The following is a 21750-nucleotide window of genomic DNA, read 5'->3' on the forward strand; positions in this document are numbered from 1 at the left end:
TGAATTCAGATGTTTATCATAGAATTTTCAGTAAGTCCTCTTCATCTTAGAAGCCAAAATTATCTGCAGACAAAATGTACACATTTGGATAAAATGTGGATTTATTTAGATGAAAAAGGTACTTTGTTACTGACAGAATTTGTCAGAACAGGGATAAGTTCTGTAGGACAAAGGAAAAAATGAAGTGCAAAGTTCTTAACTGGACTGCTTGCAGGAGCTTTGCAAGGTGTGAATGGGTTTGAGAACCTCTCTTTCAAAAGGTATATCCAAAACTACTTTTTCTCCTGACACATACGCTCAATTTACTTTAAAATAACTTCATTGACTACATGTGAAACACTTCAGATACACACAGTAAAAAGATTCAGGATCAAAGCATTATGATTGTACGAAATATAATTCCCTAATTCAAAGTTAGTACAGATTCCTAAATACAAGCAAACAAAACCCACCACAAAACAAAAGGCTGAACAGGATAAGCTGGGTTGGCAAGAAAGAATTTGCTGAATATTCGATTTAATTCCTAATTTTATTCTTGTGTGTCTGTTCAGACACAATCCATAAACCTTTGTCCTCAAATGATAAATATAACGCATTCACTATGTTCCGACCAGATCACTGGAAGGTTTCCTTTACCCCATCAAAAGAAAGACTGAAAGACCATGAAAGAGTACTACTGCTTATCCAGCATTACCTGGCTACGAAGTCAGAACCACATGGGCCATCCACATAATTTCTTCTGTTAGCATTCAGACTGTGAGCAGAAGCTGTATCTTTTCCAGCTGCCAGGAAGAACAAAGCTCAAGTTATAGTTTAGTATTCAGTTAAAATCCACAGCAGAAAAGCTGTCTGAAATAACCTGAATTATTTCCAAAGAATTAAAACATTTTCAGAGGTTCCATTATTTAGATTAAAAATGAAGTCACTTCCCTTCAGCTCTACCTTCTACAAAGTTCCCATATTGGCACTGATTAAGGCAATAGAGAATGAAAAAAAAAAGACTAGGTAAGGCAAAGGAAGAAATAATAATAATAAAAAAGATAAGAGACAAAATTAAAAGTAAAAACATTTTTTTAAAATCAAAAATAAATGTACTTTTTCTGAAAGAATTTATTTTCCAATAAAAGTTTTTCTTCCCCCAAGCCCTTAGACTTAACTTTCCACCTAGGAAACAACATTTTGGTCACATCCTAAATTAGTTAGCAATATTTTAAGAATTTAAATCAGATTTTTGTGTGTCATAAAGTATATAAATGAAAAAAGGTGTTAAAGCTACACAATGGGATTCTCTTCCTAGCTTTTGCCACACAATCATAGTACTACTATATGAATGTTTAAATTACCATTACTCTATGCTTACTAACAGATCTCAAGATCTGCTTGAGAGATGCATTTTTATACTTAGGAACTTACTGAAAGAAGACTGTGCCTTTGCACCCAGGTGCAAAATGCAAGCCTCCAGTTAACTATTTGTCTGCTTTCCCTAGATTTATGTCCCTTTCTCTTGGTACCTTCTCCTCAGCAGTACAAGTTTTCAGGCTAAATTATGTTCTTGGCTCATTATGTTTGTAATCCCTGCATGGACATAAATGGATTCTAGGCTTGTTTTGGTCAGGAAAATTTGCAAGTGATTATACCACAATAATTTAAATAAGGCTTTGGTAATAAACAACAAAATCTAATTATGATTTATGAGATAAGATGAAGATTAACATAGGACAGAGTACATAGCTCCTTCTTTAACGGGGTGGTACACTGCCAAATCCCGTTAACTAAAATATTCACTGTATTTGTGAACACTATGGTAATCTGAACACATACATATTAAAAACATGCATATTAAAACCAATCCTTTATAATCACCTTGGGGATGCACAACAACACGAGGTTGTACAAATGATGGCTTCACCACTTCAAACCACCAGAACAGTTCTGCCATGAACACCATGTAGTTGCTCTATGGAAATGATAATAAGGGAAATTTATGTTAAAACATAAACCTTAACTACAAATAGCATAATCAACATTGGGATATGCCTCTATTTCACACAGTTTACATTCTCATCTCTGTTACTTCTATGGAAAATGAGATCAGAGTGATCTGTAGTACAACTATCTAACACCTGTAACTTGACCAGATCGTAACAGTTTGGGTCAAAATGTTTCATAATGGGCATCACTTGGGCCTGATGTCTTGCAGGCAGGGTAGAGAGGTACAGGATGGGTGGAAGAGGATGCCTGTCAAACAGATTAGCCATGGAATTTTGAGTCTGTGTGTCAGGCATGTGATTTTTGCCACATTAAGGAAAAACTACTCAGATTTCCAAGTCTTTACAGAACAAAACCCAGCAGCAATGTTTGTTAAATGCAGGCCAGTTAGAATGAGGTTTTAGCTCCAAAGATCTGTGCACGCTTAATGTACTGCTGATACATCTGCCTTCATATTTCCAGCGATCCCCTTACACAGCTACGAAACACAGAAGTACTGGAGCTGTAAGGTTTAACAGAGGAAAAAATAAATGAAGAAACAGCTGGTGATATGAACTGCAACAACAAAAAAATCAGAGAGGAAAAATAGGCAGAAGCAGTAGTAGCAGTTTCTGGTGCAAGAGTATATTGTCTATAATAATATATATTTTTTTTATATAAAGGGGTGCAAAGGACCAGAAAGTTTGATGACTGTGGCAGCTGAAGAGTTCAGAGGCCCAATGATCGCGGATATAAGCTGCAAAGTCCATACAGGTCAGCACCACCTCTTATCTAGAAACACCAGCTGGATGAGGTTAAGGAGCCTCCTGGCCTGAGGGCTCCAGCAGGCGCACAGACTCGTGTCACCAGTGCTACAGAGGCTGAAAATCTGAACAATACAAATCTCTACTTATGCTTTAAATTGGGAAACCACATTTAAACCACTTAAAAAAAAAGTCTTTCTGCAATAAAATGAAATAGTATCCAGCTAACAGTGCTTACAAGTGTCTTTAGTCACTTTTTTCATGTCATTAACACTGATATATGTAGTGTATATATATACTTCAGTATATGGTGAAGGGATCAGTCAGATGTTGCCAGTTATTATACACATGCTAGAAATAGGCTACGAAAACCCCGTATCTGCTTAGTCAGCACAACAGAAACTGAATGAGGAAAGATTCACAGCAAAGTCTTTTCCATTCAAACAAAATGCTAAGCATAGCATTTTGGTATGACACGTTTCATTAGGAAAGAATACACATAAAGAAAAAAAATCAAATTTACTTCTGAGACAAAGTTTGATCTTTAATATTACAATTTCTATGCCAGCTATAAACACATTCACTCTCCCTACAAGTTTTACACTTTCACCCTCCCCTACAAGTTTTACATATTTAACATGAAATATTTTTACTATGAAAATAATTACAAAATATTCTAATTCTAGCTTTGTTCCAATCTAAAATAGCATTGGGTTTAAGTACTCCAATTTCTTATTTTTATGGTGAGATGCCACATTTAATAGTGTGACTATTTTATGAAGGACTAAGATATTCCTCCTGAAAATATTTTCTGTGCAGTCCTGAACTACTGAAATAAAGACTCTTTTTCCGAAAACAAAATTGGTATTTATTGAAGAAAACATAAAACTCCGGGCTGCACAGCTAATTTAGAATTCAGGCTACTTTAGATGTTTCATGGTGAAACATCATGATGGAAACTGCATTTACTCTCAAGTCGTTTATAGTCAGAAAGAAATGTTAATAATTACCAAAGGGGAAAACAGACGATCAGTAACTTAATTTTTTTTGGAAAAACTATGTGTCTGTAGTAATCCTGCTACCAAGGGTTGGAAAGGATGTTATTTCCACAGATTTCACCTTGATTATGCCAACAAATGTTCTAATAGTTTGTCACATTATTATCACAGGCATGTATACACAGAAATACTCAGAAGCGTAACAGGACTTTAATAGTTAAAAATACACAACTAAGCTCTGAACAGTTCAGACTGACTGAAAAATACTAAACAGCAGATGGCAGACATGCAGCTTCATAGCTGCGTTCATTTGCTAAACATTCTGATTTTTTTTTTTTTTCAGATTCATATTTCTACCTTATTTGCAGATTGTTCATTAAAATTGCATGTAATAAGTTATACTACTGGTTAAGTTTTATCTATTGTATCTTCTGGTTGTACAACAAAAATTCTACCATTTAATAGATTTTGGAAGATTTTGAAAAAAACTCCCTTATTTTGAATATAAAATCTAAAGTCATTACTTGCTTTTGTATCAAAGGAAGACATAAGCTAGCTTGTTTTATAAAAACGTATATGAAAAAGATAAGTTCTTCTCTTTAATATCCCTATTCCCAATATAAGTAATGGAAAATACAGAAAACAAAAATAGTACATCCAATCTTGCCACACAAATAAACCACTTCACTTGTAATATTCATAGGTTTTAGATCTGCACAGACGGAGAAGAACAACTACAAGTTCATATATTCTAATGATACAAATCACTTCTAGACAGACTAGAATCCACTAAATGTGAACGGAAAAGCTGTCATAGATGCATTTAGGAATTTTCTCAAAATGAACATAAAAATATACTGTAAAATTCACGTCATGATGCACATTAAGCTGTCTGCTCTGTAGGCCAGGAAAGCAAGCTACCTCAAATGTAAATCCATAGTTTGCATATTATAAAGTGTCAATATAGATGCATCAAGACTGAAGAAAACCGGAGTGTTTCAAAAACTGTACAAGTCCCGATTACTGTTCTGTGTAGGATCCATGAGCTACAAGTTTGTCCTATATCCCATCGCAGGTTAACGAATGCCACAACAAGTTGAAGATGTCAGAATGACTTATTTCAGAACAAAACAAAGAAGCAGGACAACCTGCCAATTAACATCAGTGAAATAAAACCCCGCTGCTACCCTTTAAATAATAAGTGAGGAACCAAAGGTCCTTCTTCTGAGGGAAATCTCTTAAAAAAAAAAAAAACAACTGTTCACCGGCTGCATCTTCCTTTTCATTCCCAATCCGCAATCCTTCTAAACCCGCCAGATGGGAATCCAGTCCCGGGGCAGCCTCCCACCACACGCCCCAGCCGCCCCCCAGCCCAGCAGCTGCTCTGCCAGCTCCCCCAGGAGCCCGCCCGCGCTCACGCGGCCTGAAACTGCTAACACAGCCTCATCTGCACTGGTTTTCCAGGGAGACAGGAGGGAAGGCTCTGCTAGTGGACAAAGCCTGGCCCTTAATTTCTACAATTAATCTCTGTGATGTATATGGATATCTCGCAGGAGATGGGGCTCGTTTACAGCTTCTGCTTATATTTTTAGCAAAGTCGCCTTCTACTTGATGTGGGCAAGTGCATGTATTCAAAACTACTCAAATGCAATAGGTATGTTTATTGTAAGCTCTGGAACCAGACTCTCTCCATTTGGCTTACTGGGCCTTTGACAGTGCAGATGTTTGTTCATGCTGCTCTAACTTAGTAGCTAAGTGCAAAATAAGGCACCTATTCCCTGTGCTTATTTGCAATGCCAAACAGCTGAGACTGGCCCACATTTAGGTCAGAGGAACATGCTTCTCAGAGGAATGGCAGCAATGACGTCTCAGGATTGTTTCACTTCACGTTCAGAAAGCTTTCATTCTCCTGAACTGAAGTGCCCTCTGCATGGGTTTGGGTGAGAGGACTCTGTGGTTACCAGAAAAAAGCAGCCAAAGAGAGGTGGCATGTATGGTGAGCAGTAGCACATGAAAGCGTCCCCAGAACTGAGAGGCTGCAGAGACTCGTGGCCCTGTCAAATCCACACGAACCCAAACACTCAGAAGAGCAGGAGCTGGCTGTACAAGGCCACCAGCACACATCAACAACAACAGGTTGTATAACCCTAACCAAGGAGGCAGGAGCTGCTATCTGCAAAGACTACATGAATACACACACACAATAACAAGAGAAGGAGCCCCTTGAGAGATTTTTTGGACACCTTCCTAAAAGCCACCAGTGGGCCAGTAAGACCCCTGCTTCAGGAGGCCACTGGGCAGGCTCCCAGGTGTTGCTCCAATCCGATAAGAATAACTGAGCTAGTGTGAACTGTGTGAGCAAATGGATGTGCTGTGTGAATAGCTATCTCCTATTAATAATGGATTTGTTCTATTAATAATAGCAGTTTAATTAATAGAAGGTCTTCTAACATCATGATCTGTCTTTCACCCTGACTCAATCCTCTACCAAGGAAAAGCGAATGCACAACAATATGTGTAGCACAAGTTTAGGATCACTATTTACAACAAACGAACAAAACCCAACCATGTCTTTGAAGGCTTAGATATAGGAACACTTACAACAGGCAATAATTGTGTCAACTGACTCAATGCCAAGTTCCGATGTGAGCTCTCAAACCGTGGTAAACATCAAAAGATTCAAGCTCTCTCTCAGTCCCCTCTTTGATAGTTCTTAGGTCTGGGCCCTATGGACCTCTGAGAATAAACTGGCAGAGAACTATCTCAAACATCAAGAGTATAAACAAATACAACCAAAGATGGGTTCTTCCTCTTTTAGAAGTACTTTCAACGGTTATCTCAAATTACAAGGAGAACAAGTGAGATGACATTTTTCTTTCTATTCAGAAACCTTACATGACCCTTACAACATCCATCATATACACACCATAAGACCTTTACTTAATGCCCTGATACTACACACTATCACACCGCAGTGCTCATCAATTTCAGGGCCGAAGCAGTAAAGAAGCCTTTGCTGTTCTGCAGGGCAGTTCATGCTCCCTGTAAAGGCACTCCTTTCACTCAAGTTCTAGTTCTACAAACTTGTTCTCTGGTTCGGCAGAGCACGTGTATCAACACACAGGTCTCTTAAGATAGCTATTTCAGAGCTATGTAATCTACATACAAGTAAAGAAAAAAAATTAAAAAGTGCTTGTGGGATAAAATTGCTTACAGAAGGGAAAAGGGAAAACAAAGCAATGCACAAAACCAAACAGAGATCCAAGATTTTTAATTCTTTCCTTTTGTTAAATGGGCAGGAAGGATTCAGAAATTATTGTGATTATTTTTGTCATCTCTCTCTACTTGTATTTCCCTGTCTCAAAGGAAAACAAACAAGAACCAGCATGGCCCCTTAGCAGTGCCTCAAGCATCCACGGAATGTATTAGCAGCCCTTCCCTTGCAGACATTTATGATGAATTTCACAAATGTATTTTTCTTAGAGGAGAAGAAATGGGCAAGTGAGGAGCAACAAAACTTACTTTCTGGCTTCATTTGATTATGACACATTAAAGTTGTCTAGAAACCCTGACAAAGCCTATTTTTCCTCCATGTTAAAAAAGAATAAAAACAGTTTCATCTGCCGCAAAAGCTGAGAGCCTATACCAAATATTCTGTATGCTTGTTAACTGAAGTTTTATATTAATCCAACTTGGCTTCTGTACTTTTTGATAGGGAAGATACAAGTGGGCACAAACAGCTTGTTCAAGACCTGCACCAGATTTCCTTACCATATACTGTCCACAACCTACCTTGATTTAGCATAACAGCACAGTGCAGCGTACCCAGTAAAGAACCTAAGGTAAGCTCTTCGTGCTTGACCACTTTAAAGAGAGAGGCTCTACTCCCTTCTTTTGGGACAAGCATGAAGTCAGGATATCTAGCATAATTTCTAGGACCACCACCGTCATTGCAAAACTCAGCTTTATTTTATTTTTTCTTGAAACTTTTTCCAGTAACGTATCAGCAGTTTGGTTCTCTTGTTATTTCTGTCATCAATATGAGAGCGTAACAGACTTTTAAACAAAACTATAGTGCCACCTACTGTGCAGTATGAGTCACCCTGAAAATAAACAGAATTTTTTGCTGATTAACAGACACCTGAAAGCATGCTGCTAGAAATCCTAAACCTTGAAATTAAATACTTTCCGCAGACCAGTATAATTCAATGCATAATATTTAAAATATCTGTTTGCAATACAAGTTTTTCCAAGTGACAATAACATTCATTGGGGAATATACACATTTATTAAAACCTAGTCTAATCAGATGCACTGGAAAGCTTAAAAAGAGCTCCTTTAACTGTGAATTTATTTTGAAAGCAAACTACTTCTTAGCACTGGAAAAACAGAGTTTATAGCACTAGCCAAAGTTTCCATGCCAAGGTTTAAAAGAAAAACTTGGCAGCCCTTCTCTGTAGCATTTACATCTAAATAAGCATCCACACCACAGCAACTTGTAAAAACATGATCACAAAAGGGCCTTCTCAGTTCTAGAAATACTCCAAATCTTTGAAAGAACTCTAACGCCACTCTAAAACACTGTTCAGAAGCAGCAAAGTTACTGAGTTTGTAGCATTTTATTAATGTTAGGTCTGATGCAGAGATATCGACTTTTTTTTTTTTAATTGATGCTTCATAGTGGCTTGTGAAATAATTCAAACCAGTACTATAAAGCAATGGTATTATTAGTTGTTATGGATGAAACTGAAGACAAATGAATTCCATTTATTCCAGATATCGGCAAGCAAAAAGAAATATTCAAAATCCAGTAAAGGACACCTACTCAAGATCTTCCAAAATATTTGTAGGACCATATGTTGGAACTACAGACTAGAGACTGCAATACAACACACTTTTTCAAGTATGTAGGTAGATTACCGTACATGAAATTTAAAGACACCAAAAGCTGAATGAAAATAGTCAGTAGACAGCTTTGCATACACAAAATAGAACAGCGATGGCTAAGTTGATGGGCCTAGACCTACTGCCCTTACTCATCCTGGCAGCTCATTACTTATTTGCAAAGGATTAGGTTCAACCCTACAGGAGACAACAAAGCTGTATTCAGGCTTTGGCCTCTGTGACTCAGCTTGTGAGGTTGCTGTAAAGACCATAAAAAGCAGTGAAATGACCCAGATATTAAGAAACCAATTACATACCATCTGCAATGGATATGCTGACTCCCTAAAAATAAGATTTCATTCCCTAAAGGCAGGCCAATAAGACTCTTAAGCAAATGAACAGTGTTTTATATAGAAAACTCTTAGAGAAACACAATAATGAAGAATTAAATTTACAATTAGACAAGGTATAATTCAATTATTCTGACTTCCCACACAGCTTAAAAATTATAGGATAACCAAACAAAATACTTTTTTTTAACTTTCTAAAAAGAGAATAATCTTAGAATGACTGAAAATGCTTAATTGCTTGTTCAAACATCTGTGTGTGGGACTTGCATCCCTGCTTGTATTCCAGGAATAAAAATATCAGATGATTCAATGAAATTAACTCAGGAGAGCAAAAACTGAAAAATACAATAAAAACCCCAACCAAAACAGCATATAAATATAGCATGTTTACAAAAGTAAAAAGTCTAAGATTAAAAAACATAAAATTACAGTGTACATAGAAATGAATAGTGATGGTAAGCAATAATTCCATAAACAACTATTAAAAATTTTGTGTTTTTGTGAAAGTCTTAGAAGTTGCAACTAATGCAGAAGGTGTTTTAACATCCTGCTGAAATTTGTTGCATGCTGTACCACAAAAAGATGCAACATGCTTTTTCAGTCAGTCATATAGCAATAGATTAAAAGGCTCTATATACCACTAGAAAACAACAACAACAACAAACAAAGTCCTGTGGATACTGCTTACATTTGTTTTATTTTTTTTTTTACCTTTATTGAAGAAGCTGCATATAGCATATCCTCAAGACTGAAATGGCAACACTGATTAAGATATTCCTGACAAAATTCTTGAATCAACTGCAGATTATACAAGCTGTCAGCCAAAGACATCGTCTCTTTCAAACAAATATCTAAAAAAAAAGAAGCCAAGATTAGATATAGTGACAGATCTGCAACAAGTACTTTTCTTTTGATGGATTCTAGATCTTTTTCTGGATAAATTCAAACTTGATTTTTCTTTTGTATGTCAGGAGACTTATTCTTCTATTTCAGAAATGTAAGAAATTACAATGTTATATTTTATCTTAAGACAGTTTCGTAGCTTTAGATATTTTCTAAACCTTTTTAAATTTAGATTTTCTATATATGAATGCATGCTTTCTCACAAAGTTCTCTTTGCATAGGGAGTATACTTTAATGTTATTAACTCTGAATCTTCACACAAATGCAGCATCAGTTTAGTCTTATATATTTCTTTTTGTGGATTTGGATGCTTGAAATGAGTTTTCAGGGAACACGATACATGAATTACCACTCCATGTTTCAAAGTGCTATTTAAAGACAAAGCAGTGGATAGACTAGTGTGGTTATACAGTGTGCTCTGAATATTATTTATACCCAGCTAACCTCCTGCTCTTTTTATTACAGCTTCTTAGAAGACTAAATAGAAAAAAAGACAGCCCTTGTAAAAAAGAGGAATGAAGAAAATAAAAGAAAGGAGATGTACTTGGAGAGCACGCATCGGTTTTTATTTCTAAAGCAACAGTGTATGACAGAGCTCCACTTAACAGTTTTAAAGCGTGTAGGATACAAGGTTGCTTAGGAAGGGAACTTTGATGCTAACAGGATAAGGATTCCCATCCCGAGGGATTCAGAAATTTTCCATCACCCCAACCAATGCCGAGTATAATACTGATTGAAAAAACGTTTGACTAAACTGACCAGAATAGGATTAAGTTTAGTAATGCAAATTCAAACTCATGCATTTTAACCTAATAATATTCTAATGTGATTCACTAGCTGAAAGCTATACAGAGTAGGAAGGCACTGTGTTTTGGCCAACGCAGAGATAGCTTATGAGCTTTCAGCATCACTTAGCTCTGAAAGAAGCAAACACGATGCAAACATGTATCAGAAAATATATTTCTAGTAGTGACAGGGAAGCGTTGTACAAGGCAGTACTAAGATGTCAGTCAGGATACCTGTGTACAATTATGACCATTCATATTCAAGAAAGATGAACCGAAACTAGACTGGTTACAGAAAATAACTATTAAGGGTAATAACAAGAATGGAAATCCAAATCAGAAGGGGAAATTGAAAAGGCTTGATTCAGTAGCCTGGGCAAAAAGACAAAACAAAACAAAACATATCAGAGGGGTAGATGTCAGATTAGGACAAGATATTCAAGCCAAAGGGCACTGCTGGAAGAACAACAGATGCACATAGACAGGCTACAAGCACATTTAGGTAGGAAAGAAGAAGAAGTTTTAAAACTATGTAAAAAGTGGAGCTCTGCAACAGTCTCAATAAGAGTACAGATTTTAAAAAGCTAGACAGTTTTATCACAGAGCATGATAACATCTTGCAAAGGATTATATAATTTTGAACAATAGCCAATTTCTTGTCTCACTGACACACGAAGCCCTTTATAGTCTTAGATTCCTAGAAGGAAACCTAGATTTGGAAGTTAAATAAAGACATTATGAGAAGAAAACATCTATTTTAGAGCTCTGTAGTCTGGTTCCTTTTTTTTTTTTTTTCCTTGTTAAAGCATTTTTAAGTATTTTTGCATATGCATTTGCTACCTGCCTTTCTCAGTTTCAACACAGAACAAAATCTCAGTGAAATGTAACATGCATCAAAAACAGTATTTAAATACAGGGAAGATGTGCAAAGTCTTTTACAGTACTTCTATTTGCTTAGAGTATCTTTGAATTTACTTCCGAGACAATGACATGCATGTTTGTATGTCTTTAGGGTAGGACACTCGACAGACATTAAAGCTAAGTTCAAAGATGACAAGTGCCTTGTTGTGTTACACTGTGCTCAAAGTCAGAGGCTGGAGGAATCTGCTGATAAATATATATGTCATCCTGCAATAGTATACAAGATCCTTCAGACAGTCCGTATTTTCAGTCATGCAGTAAGAAGGAACAAGGTGTTACCCAATTTCAACACAACCCAAGTATTAACTTTTCTGTAATCATATACAATTGTATATATTTGGCTGCAACATTTATGTAAATTGAAAGTTGTGTTTTTCAAAATTCACAAGCCAAAGAAGAATGGAGAATGCATGCATTTATTCTCTTTCATCTTCAACGCCTACTGTGCTGGAAGCTTCCTATAAAGCAGATGTGTATATGAATTCCATATTCCAGTACCTTTTCAAGCTTTATACCCTTGCTCATAATTCCTGGATTTCTCAGGATGCTTATGTACAAGTGTTCCCACGACATCAAAGGTATCATGGACAGAACATAGGCAGAAAATGACGGGTGTTAGCTGCCAAGACATTTTACAGCTACACGAGGCTCTCAATTGCCAAGAGGAAGATATGAGTTTAACCAGGCCGCAGAGCAAAAGAACGAGATGAAGCTGCTCATTCTCAGACAACTGCTATTACAGAACAGCACAACACCACTAAGTTCTACACTATATTCCTGTTTATCAATATTATAGGTAGCTATCAAAGAAGTAAAAGCCCTGAACAGAGAACAACTATTTGCCACACAGTGCAGCTATGCAGAGCTTGTCTACCTGAAAGACAGAAGTGACCCTTCCATGTTTTATAACTGTAACTGCTCAGATTCACATGAAAGCACTTATGCAGCTTCAAGAACCAGAGTTTTCCAGATGGTTGCCAGTTTCACAGCATGACAGCAAATGTGTTGCCACAGTCAGATCTGCAATAATATATTGTAGTACAATTATATTAGTGTGATAACGTAAAAGTAAATACAAGATGGAAGGATACCTTGGTTCTTTCTATTTAATAACACATAGGTACCAAGTAAATACTGAACTTGTCACTGCCACACTCAAATTATGTCTCTTCTGTGTAATATTTTATTACCTTCCTTGACATATATATCAAATACAGACATTTCAGCTTACGCAGACACATGTTTACAAGCTGAGACACGTTAGACATACCCTCCAGTTTAACGATATCTGGACAGTAGAAGTGGATCAGGGCTGCTAAAGCACAACCATCTGTACCATCTTTCAGCAGATTTTCCACCAATGGAATGCAGGGCAGCTGCTTGAGCAACGTTTGCTCCTTCCTATAACGAGCCTACAATATAGAATGAAGAGATTAAGAGAGACAAAGGCTCTGAAATGTACGAAGAAACAGCTTTGTATTTTAGGTTTTACGCTCAGTTAGTGAAAAAGCAGTATTCAATAAGTAACTGAAAATTCTCAGTGTCAAATTTCCTAGAACTATTCACTTTATACCTCATTTTGAATGACATAAATAATACCTAAGAGGAAAGGTGCCTACATGCTAAAATTGAGGCTTTCCTTCAAAACTACCAAATTTTGATGATCCCTGTATAGCATGCTAAATTAAATATCACACAACTTATTTAACATCCAACACATCACTATACAATCAGAAATTCTCTGTATGTAAACACAAGACAGACCCTTAGCTGCTCTAACTTCAGTTTACTGCCAACTCAAATGACTATGAAAGTAAAACACCTAAGAATCTTTCCCAAAATCTCAATCATATATCTGACTTAATGGCAAATTGCGTAACAAGGAAATCTGCGTTTGTTCAACTACATTTTTATTATTAGTAAGTGTCACTCTATGCAGTTGTAAACACAGAGAAACATTAATGGTCAAATGTGACGGCCAGGCAGTGGTCTGGATATAAAAAGGAAACAATTTTAAAATTAACTCAGTATATAAAGAGATCAGTAGCTCAGAAAACTAAGAGAGCATTTACCTGAAGTGAATACTTTTTTATGGTTTTCTTTTTTGGGCAGGAGGGGGCAAAGGGCTTAGGGCTAACTTGAAAAAAGTTATTTATCATTCTTAATTTTGTTTCATGACTTCAAAACAAATGGAGGCAGAAGATTTTAATGTGTTAATATTTAGTTAGACTTTTTTACAATGGTACTGAAGGATTACTTTCCCATTCATACCACAGAACTACTTATGATGCCAAGAACGTTTCAGAGTAAATTTTACACTACTTTCATTCAAATACATTAAACTGGCAGTTGCACTGTGGGGATTCTGAGAAGTCTTAGTGGATGTAATTCTTCCTTGCAAAGCTGACGCTGAAAGTTCCTATCTCCTACCCTCGACCTTTTAGTTGTGCTGGAGCAGTTACTGATGGGGCTGTGTGGTAAGAGTTGATCCACGTAAAACATCTCTTCTCTTTTGCTTCTGCAGCAACTGAGTGGGGCAGGGCTGGAGGTTTTATGGGTGGAGTGGGAACTGTTTTAACTAGCTGTACTGGAAAGGAAAAAAAAAAAAAAGAAAGCAACCCAGGGAACCACAGACTAACTAACCCTGAAGGCTATACTTAGTGTCACTGGATTTCTGTGGAAGATCACATGGGATTATTTGTAGTGTATGTCAATGTCCTCTAACTGACCCAAGAAGCACAAATCTAGCCTGGCAATAGCAGACATCAGTTCTAGGAAAACAAAGGGCTTGTATTTGGCCCTGAGTACTATCACTTTAACCAATTAATATTTAAAATAAACCAGAGTTAGTCTTTATTTCATACTTGAAATGGACTGGTATTTTTGTCATGTATTTTGCATGCTATGGTAAAGATTCACTAACGCCAAACAAAACCATGCTAGTGTTTCATGCATTATTAATACTGTTTTTCTCATGTTAGTAATACTGCCTACTATTTCTAATGAAATAGGCCAATTTTGCTTGCACTGAAAGGTTCTTCTTTTTCATTCTTTGGAAATACACTGACCTGCTGCTATGAAAACCCTCTAAGTTTCAAATACCATGTTAATATGTCCCTGTACTCCCCACCCCCCAATGACTGGAATTAAGTGCTTTACATATTATTACTTAATTATGAAATAATGACCAAAAATATGGGATACAGATAGACTCTAACATTATGGCCCACCTAGTCCTGTGTTATTTTATATATTCTTCTAGTACCTTTTTAACGGAATATTTGAAAATGTTTTTAAATTGATAATACAATCACCTTGTGCAGTAAATTCTGTCAAAGTTTGTCATTTTAATGATGCCTCAAACAGCCTTACGAACAGTGCCTACAAATTCTGGAAACTGTGTGAAATCATTAAATTGGACCTAGAAAGAGGACTTAATTCATTGTAGAGAGGAGGCCAAGCATGTTACTTCAGGAAAAAGAAACTAATAGAACCTGATATACTAGGTTCATTAAGGTATAATAGGCATCATGTTTCAATTTGGTCGAAAAGATAAAAGAAATTATACTGAAAAATAAAACACACTGGTAATTGCACTGCATTTTTAATAAACTTCCATTTCAAGAAAGTCTTCTAATCAGTTGCAATGTTTGCTAATAAATATGGATGCAATAATGCAAGACACAAACCTCTGCATTTTTTATAATCTTATAGTGCTCTTTTAAATACAAATGCTCACACAGGCATCTTATTCCTGAGATTCTACAGAAACCAGCCTGAATTAGCATCTTTGAGCTTATTCCACTGAACAAATCTAAGTATAGTTGAAACAGTGCCATATAAACAAGGTCAGCTAAAAATGACCTGAAAGCACATCAGCTACCCTGTCAGAAGTGCTCGTGTATTCTGAGGTTATTAATAACGAACACTCTGATCCATTTACCATAACAGTAGGTAACATATTATAAATTTACTCCTCAGACTATCTTTTCAGCTGCCTATATGCCCTGGTCTATCTCACCGTAGACCATTTGCACTATGTAAAGTGAGGAGATGAGAAGAATGGTTGAACTGTTAGAACATCTGAGCCACTGCCTTCCTACTATACTGTCAGTAGGCACCAGGGCTTCTGCTGTATCCCTTCTAAACTAACAAGTTCAAAGTAAATTAAATACCTCTACCTCAAGCTGTTCACAGACAACTGGCAGGCAAATTTAGGTTATAGTTTTCAGTAGAATATTTTATATTTGAATACAAATTCTGTGCAATGAAAGAATGATTAGTAAACCAAGACTGTAGGCAAAAATAGAACAAAAACATTCTGAGATTGCGCTGAAGTAGCCCCTTTGTTGTATGAATGGAACAAAAACCAGAAATGTGCTTAATTTTCTGTAGTGTAAGTGAAGGCCACGGGCAGTTGATTTATTTTAATTTTTTGTATTATACCCTCCACTTAATTGTGCTATCTTAATTCCAAAACAAAATTCAAGTTCTATACTGTGAAGAGCAGAGTCTTTGTGCGCGTAAATGTCACAATTGTAATACACAGCATTATAGAGAAATTGCATGAATAGCATCGACTGTTATGAGCTTAGAATACTGATTAGTCTACTGAAAAGAGTACTATTTTATTTTTTTAAATCCAGATACCAGGTAATTTCTGTTGCTGTCTACATGCAACTGTCTTGTTACTTTTTAAATTCTCATTGCAATGTATGAACAATCTTTTACTAGTTAGGACAACAAAGACTTGAGGTACTGCTAGGTCAGTTATTTGGTAATCCTTAGATCAAAGATGGATCGGGATCAGTTCATTGGAATTCAGACCAGAAATATGCAATTCTGCATACACCTAAACAGCTGACTATTTTGTTCCCAGCCAAACCACAGGTATGTGTCCATGATAAGATATTATACATATTGCAAAACCTGTTGTAGGATAAATAATACCCCCTTGCATTTGATGAAAAGTAATGAAAATCCCAAGCAAACAACAGAGAGAAAACAAATATCAACTTTATATTAAAACTTTAATATTATTACAGACCTGAACAGTTACTTTTTAAATGAAATTATTGTCTAACTAGCAGTGGATTGTTTTGGGTTGCTTTCTTTGGGGAGAGACCTACCTGAAATCAGCTGAAAAGTTAGGGAATTCTAGAAAAATGCTGTAATGATTGAATATTGTTAAAATAAAACAAAATTTGAGATTCTATATAGTATTAACGAACAAAAATATTTTCTGCAAGGCTCTTTTTAAAACGGTCAATACCAAATAGCTTATCTTTACTGGAACTTTATGGGAAAGTGTTTTGCAAAAAAAAAAAAAAAAAGAGACATGAATTAGTAAGAGGTAGTACTATCTTATACAAAACCATAGAGAACTTGACTGCTTAAAAAGTAATTCCTTATCCAGTAACATATCTTACATTTATTTTGCACAGATTACCTTGCAGAACAGGGTTTTGTATTATGCACACCTTTGCAGAGCAATCTCTTATAAAATTATCTTGTAGAGATAAATGAAATGAATAACTAGACCAGCATGACATGGACCAAGCCATTCCCAAAATAAGCTAGTTGATCAAAGTGAAGCAGTTGGGCAAACTTACAGGAACCAGTTTCCAAAACCATTTGGTAGGAGACTTCAGAGGAAGCAGTAGGAAAAAAAGAATAAAAGCAGAAAGCAAAGGAAAAAAAAAAAAAGGAACAATTTATCAGATTTCATAAATTACTTTTACAAAGCAATTTTCTTTAACATTCTCAGTTTTGTAAAACATTGAGTTGTAATTTAATGGTAAACATTAGTGCACTCTAACCTTTGTGTATTGAGCTCATTAGCAGAAACAATACTGGAGAAATAAGTATCTGCAATCTTTGTAGATCAACATTATAATTTTCCCACATGAACAGATAAGATTGTTATATCAATGCAGTTTTATTAAGCGCTTTCACACATCTAATTATACCCTGAATATGCAATCTGACTAAAGAATTCATTTGAGACTTGAAGCCATGATATCACAAGTATCAAAATGAACTCCAACAGCATATATGGGGAAGCAGGGAAGCTAAAGCAATGAAAAAGAGGTATAAACACACTGTAGTACATTACAACCAATTGCAGTGAAGCTTGCATTAGTTACTTCAAAGCCAAACAGTTGTTCATAACGTTTAAGAGTATTTTTAAACAGTCATATAAGTTTTCATAACAACAAGAGGTGCAGGCAGTTATAGTTTTGCAATGACAAATCACATTAGCATCAGCTGCATGATGTGCAATGATCTGGAATGTAGATGGAATTTTGGCTACTAGCACAGAAGTGGTCACAACTGGTATATACAATTCTAAACTGATACGCCATCAAAAAGTACAAATTATAAAGAAAGTTTTACAGATATTAAATTTGACCTAAAAGCTTAAGATGAAGCATACCGAAGTTTGTGGATTTTTCTGTTAACTATACAGACTAGCCTAGATTAATACTTCTACTGCTCAGGAAAAAAAGAGAACATGTACCAGTATTAAAAATACACACAGAAACCCACTCTATGTTATTGCAGTGTAGGAACCAAAAATACTTTTATTTACAGAGAAATTATTCCCTGGAAATAGTGAAAATTAGTTTTAAAACTCCAGCTGCTACAGAACCTTGCTATTTTATGTAGTTGTCAGAATACTGCACTTCATAAAAAAAAAAAAAAAACTTTAACTGTAGTGATAAAAAAAGCTTTTATATAAAAAATTATTGTATAGGAAATGTGCACATTCCTAACATGACTATTATCAGCATTCTTCTCCTCTATTACATTCAATTGTCACAGTGGGGAATCCCAAGGCCACTTAGAAGAAATGAACCAAGAGATGCATGTCAATGTATGGGTCTAGATATTCCAATCACACCCAAGTATCCACTTTCTATAGGGTTCAGTTTCTCTTCAGCAAACTGAAATCTAGACAACTGATGGAAAAGTACTTAAATTTTTAAAAAAATCTATTTTAACTGCAATCGGGAAGTAAAACAAAGGAAGGTTTTAGGTAAATGGACTAAGATCAGATCTGTTCTGCCTATCATTTTACTTAACACTGATATGAATGATATTACTTGATTTATAAAGGCCAAGCATAGTTTGGACTTCCCACTATTCGACCAGTCTGCACTCAAAAGGTCTACCAACATCTATTCAATGATAGGCTGGAAAAAAAATATATTTAAAAAAATTTAAAATTTTTATTTATTTATTTGAAAAAAGCACACAGCTGTTTCAATTCCAGAGATTAGTTCTCCATAAAGGTACAAACTGAACTAAAACCTAGCAATCTGATACACGTTTATCTATTTAGCTGAAATTATGGTTAAGATGATGAATATGCTTCAAGAGGCTGAAAGACTGAATATTATCAATTTTTAATTTGGAGACACTACAAGATGTATAAGCATGTACTTTGTAACAGTATTTAAGAGGACAAAGAAAAGCTGAAATCTCTTGGGCAACACAATGGGAATTCAATGGCTGCTGAACTCGCCCTTTGTATCAACTTATTATACTGGAAATTATTAAAAATTAGTCAGTCACTAAAAAAAATCTGAAAAGATAGAACTGACTGACCTCTCCCAATACACACACATATATATATATTTAAAAAGGCAAAAATAAAAACAGTCCTTTGAGTGAAGACCTACCGTCTTATAGGGATATTGCTGTTGTTTACTGTTAAAAGAAGTTTTAAACATGATTCATGCTTAAAACATGATTTAAAAATGGCAGTCATGGCCTTCATCATGTACTTGTTTCTGGTCTCTTTCTTGCACCACAGTTAGTATTCATGCAGCTGTGCATTAACCAGATCAGGAGGCTGAACTTGCTGCAAACTGTTCTTGACAAGTTAGCTTTTACTAGCAGTGTGGATTTATGACACATTAAATTGTTCGTGGAACTATGGTGTTAGAGTTTTACCTTCACGCAAAAAGTTGCATTGTTTAAACTAATTAAAAAAATGTTTGAAGAATTCAGGTCTTGGATTGAATACACTTAAATTTGTTTTCCACATGGGATTTGCACTGATTTGGCTCAAAACTGGTAAGACTGACTCAGTCTGTAACACAAATGCAGAGACAAATAGAAGTTTTTTTTGAGAAAGCTTTGATTACACTGAAAATTAGTTTAACCAGTGCAACTGTACATTCACTACATATTATTCAATGGAAGCCTGAAAACCAAAGCTACTACAAAACTTGAAATCCTAATTCTGAAAGAAGATGCAGAGACTCTACCAGAAAAAGACGAGATTACCACAACCACCGGCAGATCAAGATCCGCAGAGGACTACCTGGAGCTAAAAATCATACATACTCCTTCCTCTCTTATCTTCTACAGGAAGCTAGCAGCAGAAGAAAGTGAAGGAAAACAAAAGCAATCTCATAATCTGTTAACACTATTTTTATCTACCAAGAAATAGATAATAGGTATCTTACCAGTTGTATTATTTATATATATGACACTTTTTTTTTATAAATATACAGAATATACTAGATATACTATTGATTGAGAAAAGGCTCACAGCAGATTTGCAACAAGAAAAGGCATCATGGTCAATCTATTTTTACAACTGATAAATTTAGAAATTTATCACGGTAGAGATTAGAAAAGAAATCAGAAGGCTACTTATTAACTTTGTTTTAGCTTTCAGATACCTACGTTTGTTGCTTCTCAGCCAGAAATTAAAACTAAAGAAAAGTTTTCTCTAACCGCTAGAACAACCTATTCTTCCCATGGTTATTTGGCCTTCTCTCTAAATCAGCAGATGAGACATTCTTCATTTCAATTTATCTTGGGTTCAAAACCTCACCACATTTTAGAAATGAATGCAATGGCAGCCGCCCCTTTATTTTAGCAAAAATAGGTGGAAATTTGGTAAATACTGCGAGATACAAAAAATGGCTGAGATTTCCTAATAAATGAGCCATCAGTTGAACAGATCAGTGTTTCCCAAAGAAAACCTGGAATAAAATAATCTAAGTTGAAAACACTACTATCTACCTGCATGAAAAATGAAAAAGTTCAGTGATTCAAAATCCTTAAGTACTTTAAAATAGAGCTTACCGAATATTCCAGATGCTAGACTTACTTTCTAAAAGCAGATTCCACTTGTCATTGTATTCACTGAAACCTTATGGTACAAATGATATTTTGACTCATTTTCTCAAGAAATTCATCTTTTTTTTTTTTTTTTTTTTTTTTAAACTGTAATCTACCAAAAACTCTTACTGGCAGATGAGACATCCAGGGGTCAACCTGAGGTTTTACCTACACTAAGTCTTTTAGATAACAGGTACAATTATACAGATAATACAATCCCCTAATACAAACCCCTAGAAGGGAATGCTTCACATGACAATGTAATTTGTGCTGCTGAATCTCACACCGAGTCAAACAACCTAAAATTCAACTGGGATAACACTTTCTAAAAATCAGTGTATAGAAGGCCTTAATTACAAATTTTTCCATGATATGGCAACTGTAGCATGATTTTGCTATTTTGGAAATACATTCATACATTGGCCAACAGAATAGGGCTCTGATTGTTTTAGATATTCACAATTCAGAAGAAAAACTCCACAAATACATGCACCATCTTTAGGCAAATTTTTTCTTCTATTGGGTTTATTTACAGGATAGTTATAGCCTATACATATCTTTCAACAGTTGAAGGAACAATGACATTATAAACTAAAAATTTAATCTTAATATTCTTAACAAAATGCAAACAGTAATAAGTGAAAACCAACATTGATTTATTTTTAACAAATACAGATAATTTGATGTCATTGCTTTGATAATGTTTTATTTCATATGCCACTCTTTGCCACAATAAGACTCTCATGTGCTTTGGATTTTAAAAATTATTCTAATCTTTCAAAAATGACCTAAACAATACATAAAACTTCCTACTATTATTTTCAAGGAAAAAAAAATCACTGGAAGACAGAGGATCTAACTTCTTCCACATCCCCAGTTTTTTTATTTAAACTTGAGAAATGAAATGAACTTGTCAAGCATATAGTATTCTCAAAACTTCTATGCCATTACTGAAAACAGTAACACATGCATCAGGGTCCCACTACAATTGTAAAGAATACTGTTTTCTTTTGCTGAGTCACATACTTACTAATCA

At 35.4% G+C, this 21750-nt stretch overlaps 1 protein-coding gene across 4 annotated transcripts in view; it reads right to left on the reverse strand.

The window, feature by feature from the left end:
- CAMSAP2 (calmodulin regulated spectrin associated protein family member 2) overlaps window positions 1–21750 on the reverse strand; it is an 80525-nt gene that overhangs the window by 15013 nt on the left and 43762 nt on the right. For 2 of the 4 annotated variants that reach the window (XM_013190697.3, XM_048066916.2), the window contains exons 5-9: window positions 17186–17218; window positions 12844–12985; window positions 9676–9815; window positions 1864–1957; window positions 695–782 (exon numbers count right to left, since the gene is read on the reverse strand). In XM_013190697.3, the coding sequence (XP_013046151.2) occupies window positions 695–782; window positions 1864–1957; window positions 9676–9815; window positions 12844–12985; window positions 17186–17218 (497 nt within the window). The remainder of the gene's footprint in view (window positions 1–694; window positions 783–1863; window positions 1958–9675; window positions 9816–12843; window positions 12986–17185; window positions 17219–21750) is intronic. The other 2 variants (XM_048066918.2, XM_048066917.2) reach the window with 1 other exon arrangement.

The sequence above is a fragment of the Anser cygnoides genome, chromosome 8, assembly GCF_040182565.1.
Source record: "Anser cygnoides isolate HZ-2024a breed goose chromosome 8, Taihu_goose_T2T_genome, whole genome shotgun sequence".
Classification (NCBI taxonomy): Eukaryota; Metazoa; Chordata; class Aves; order Anseriformes; family Anatidae; genus Anser; species Anser cygnoides.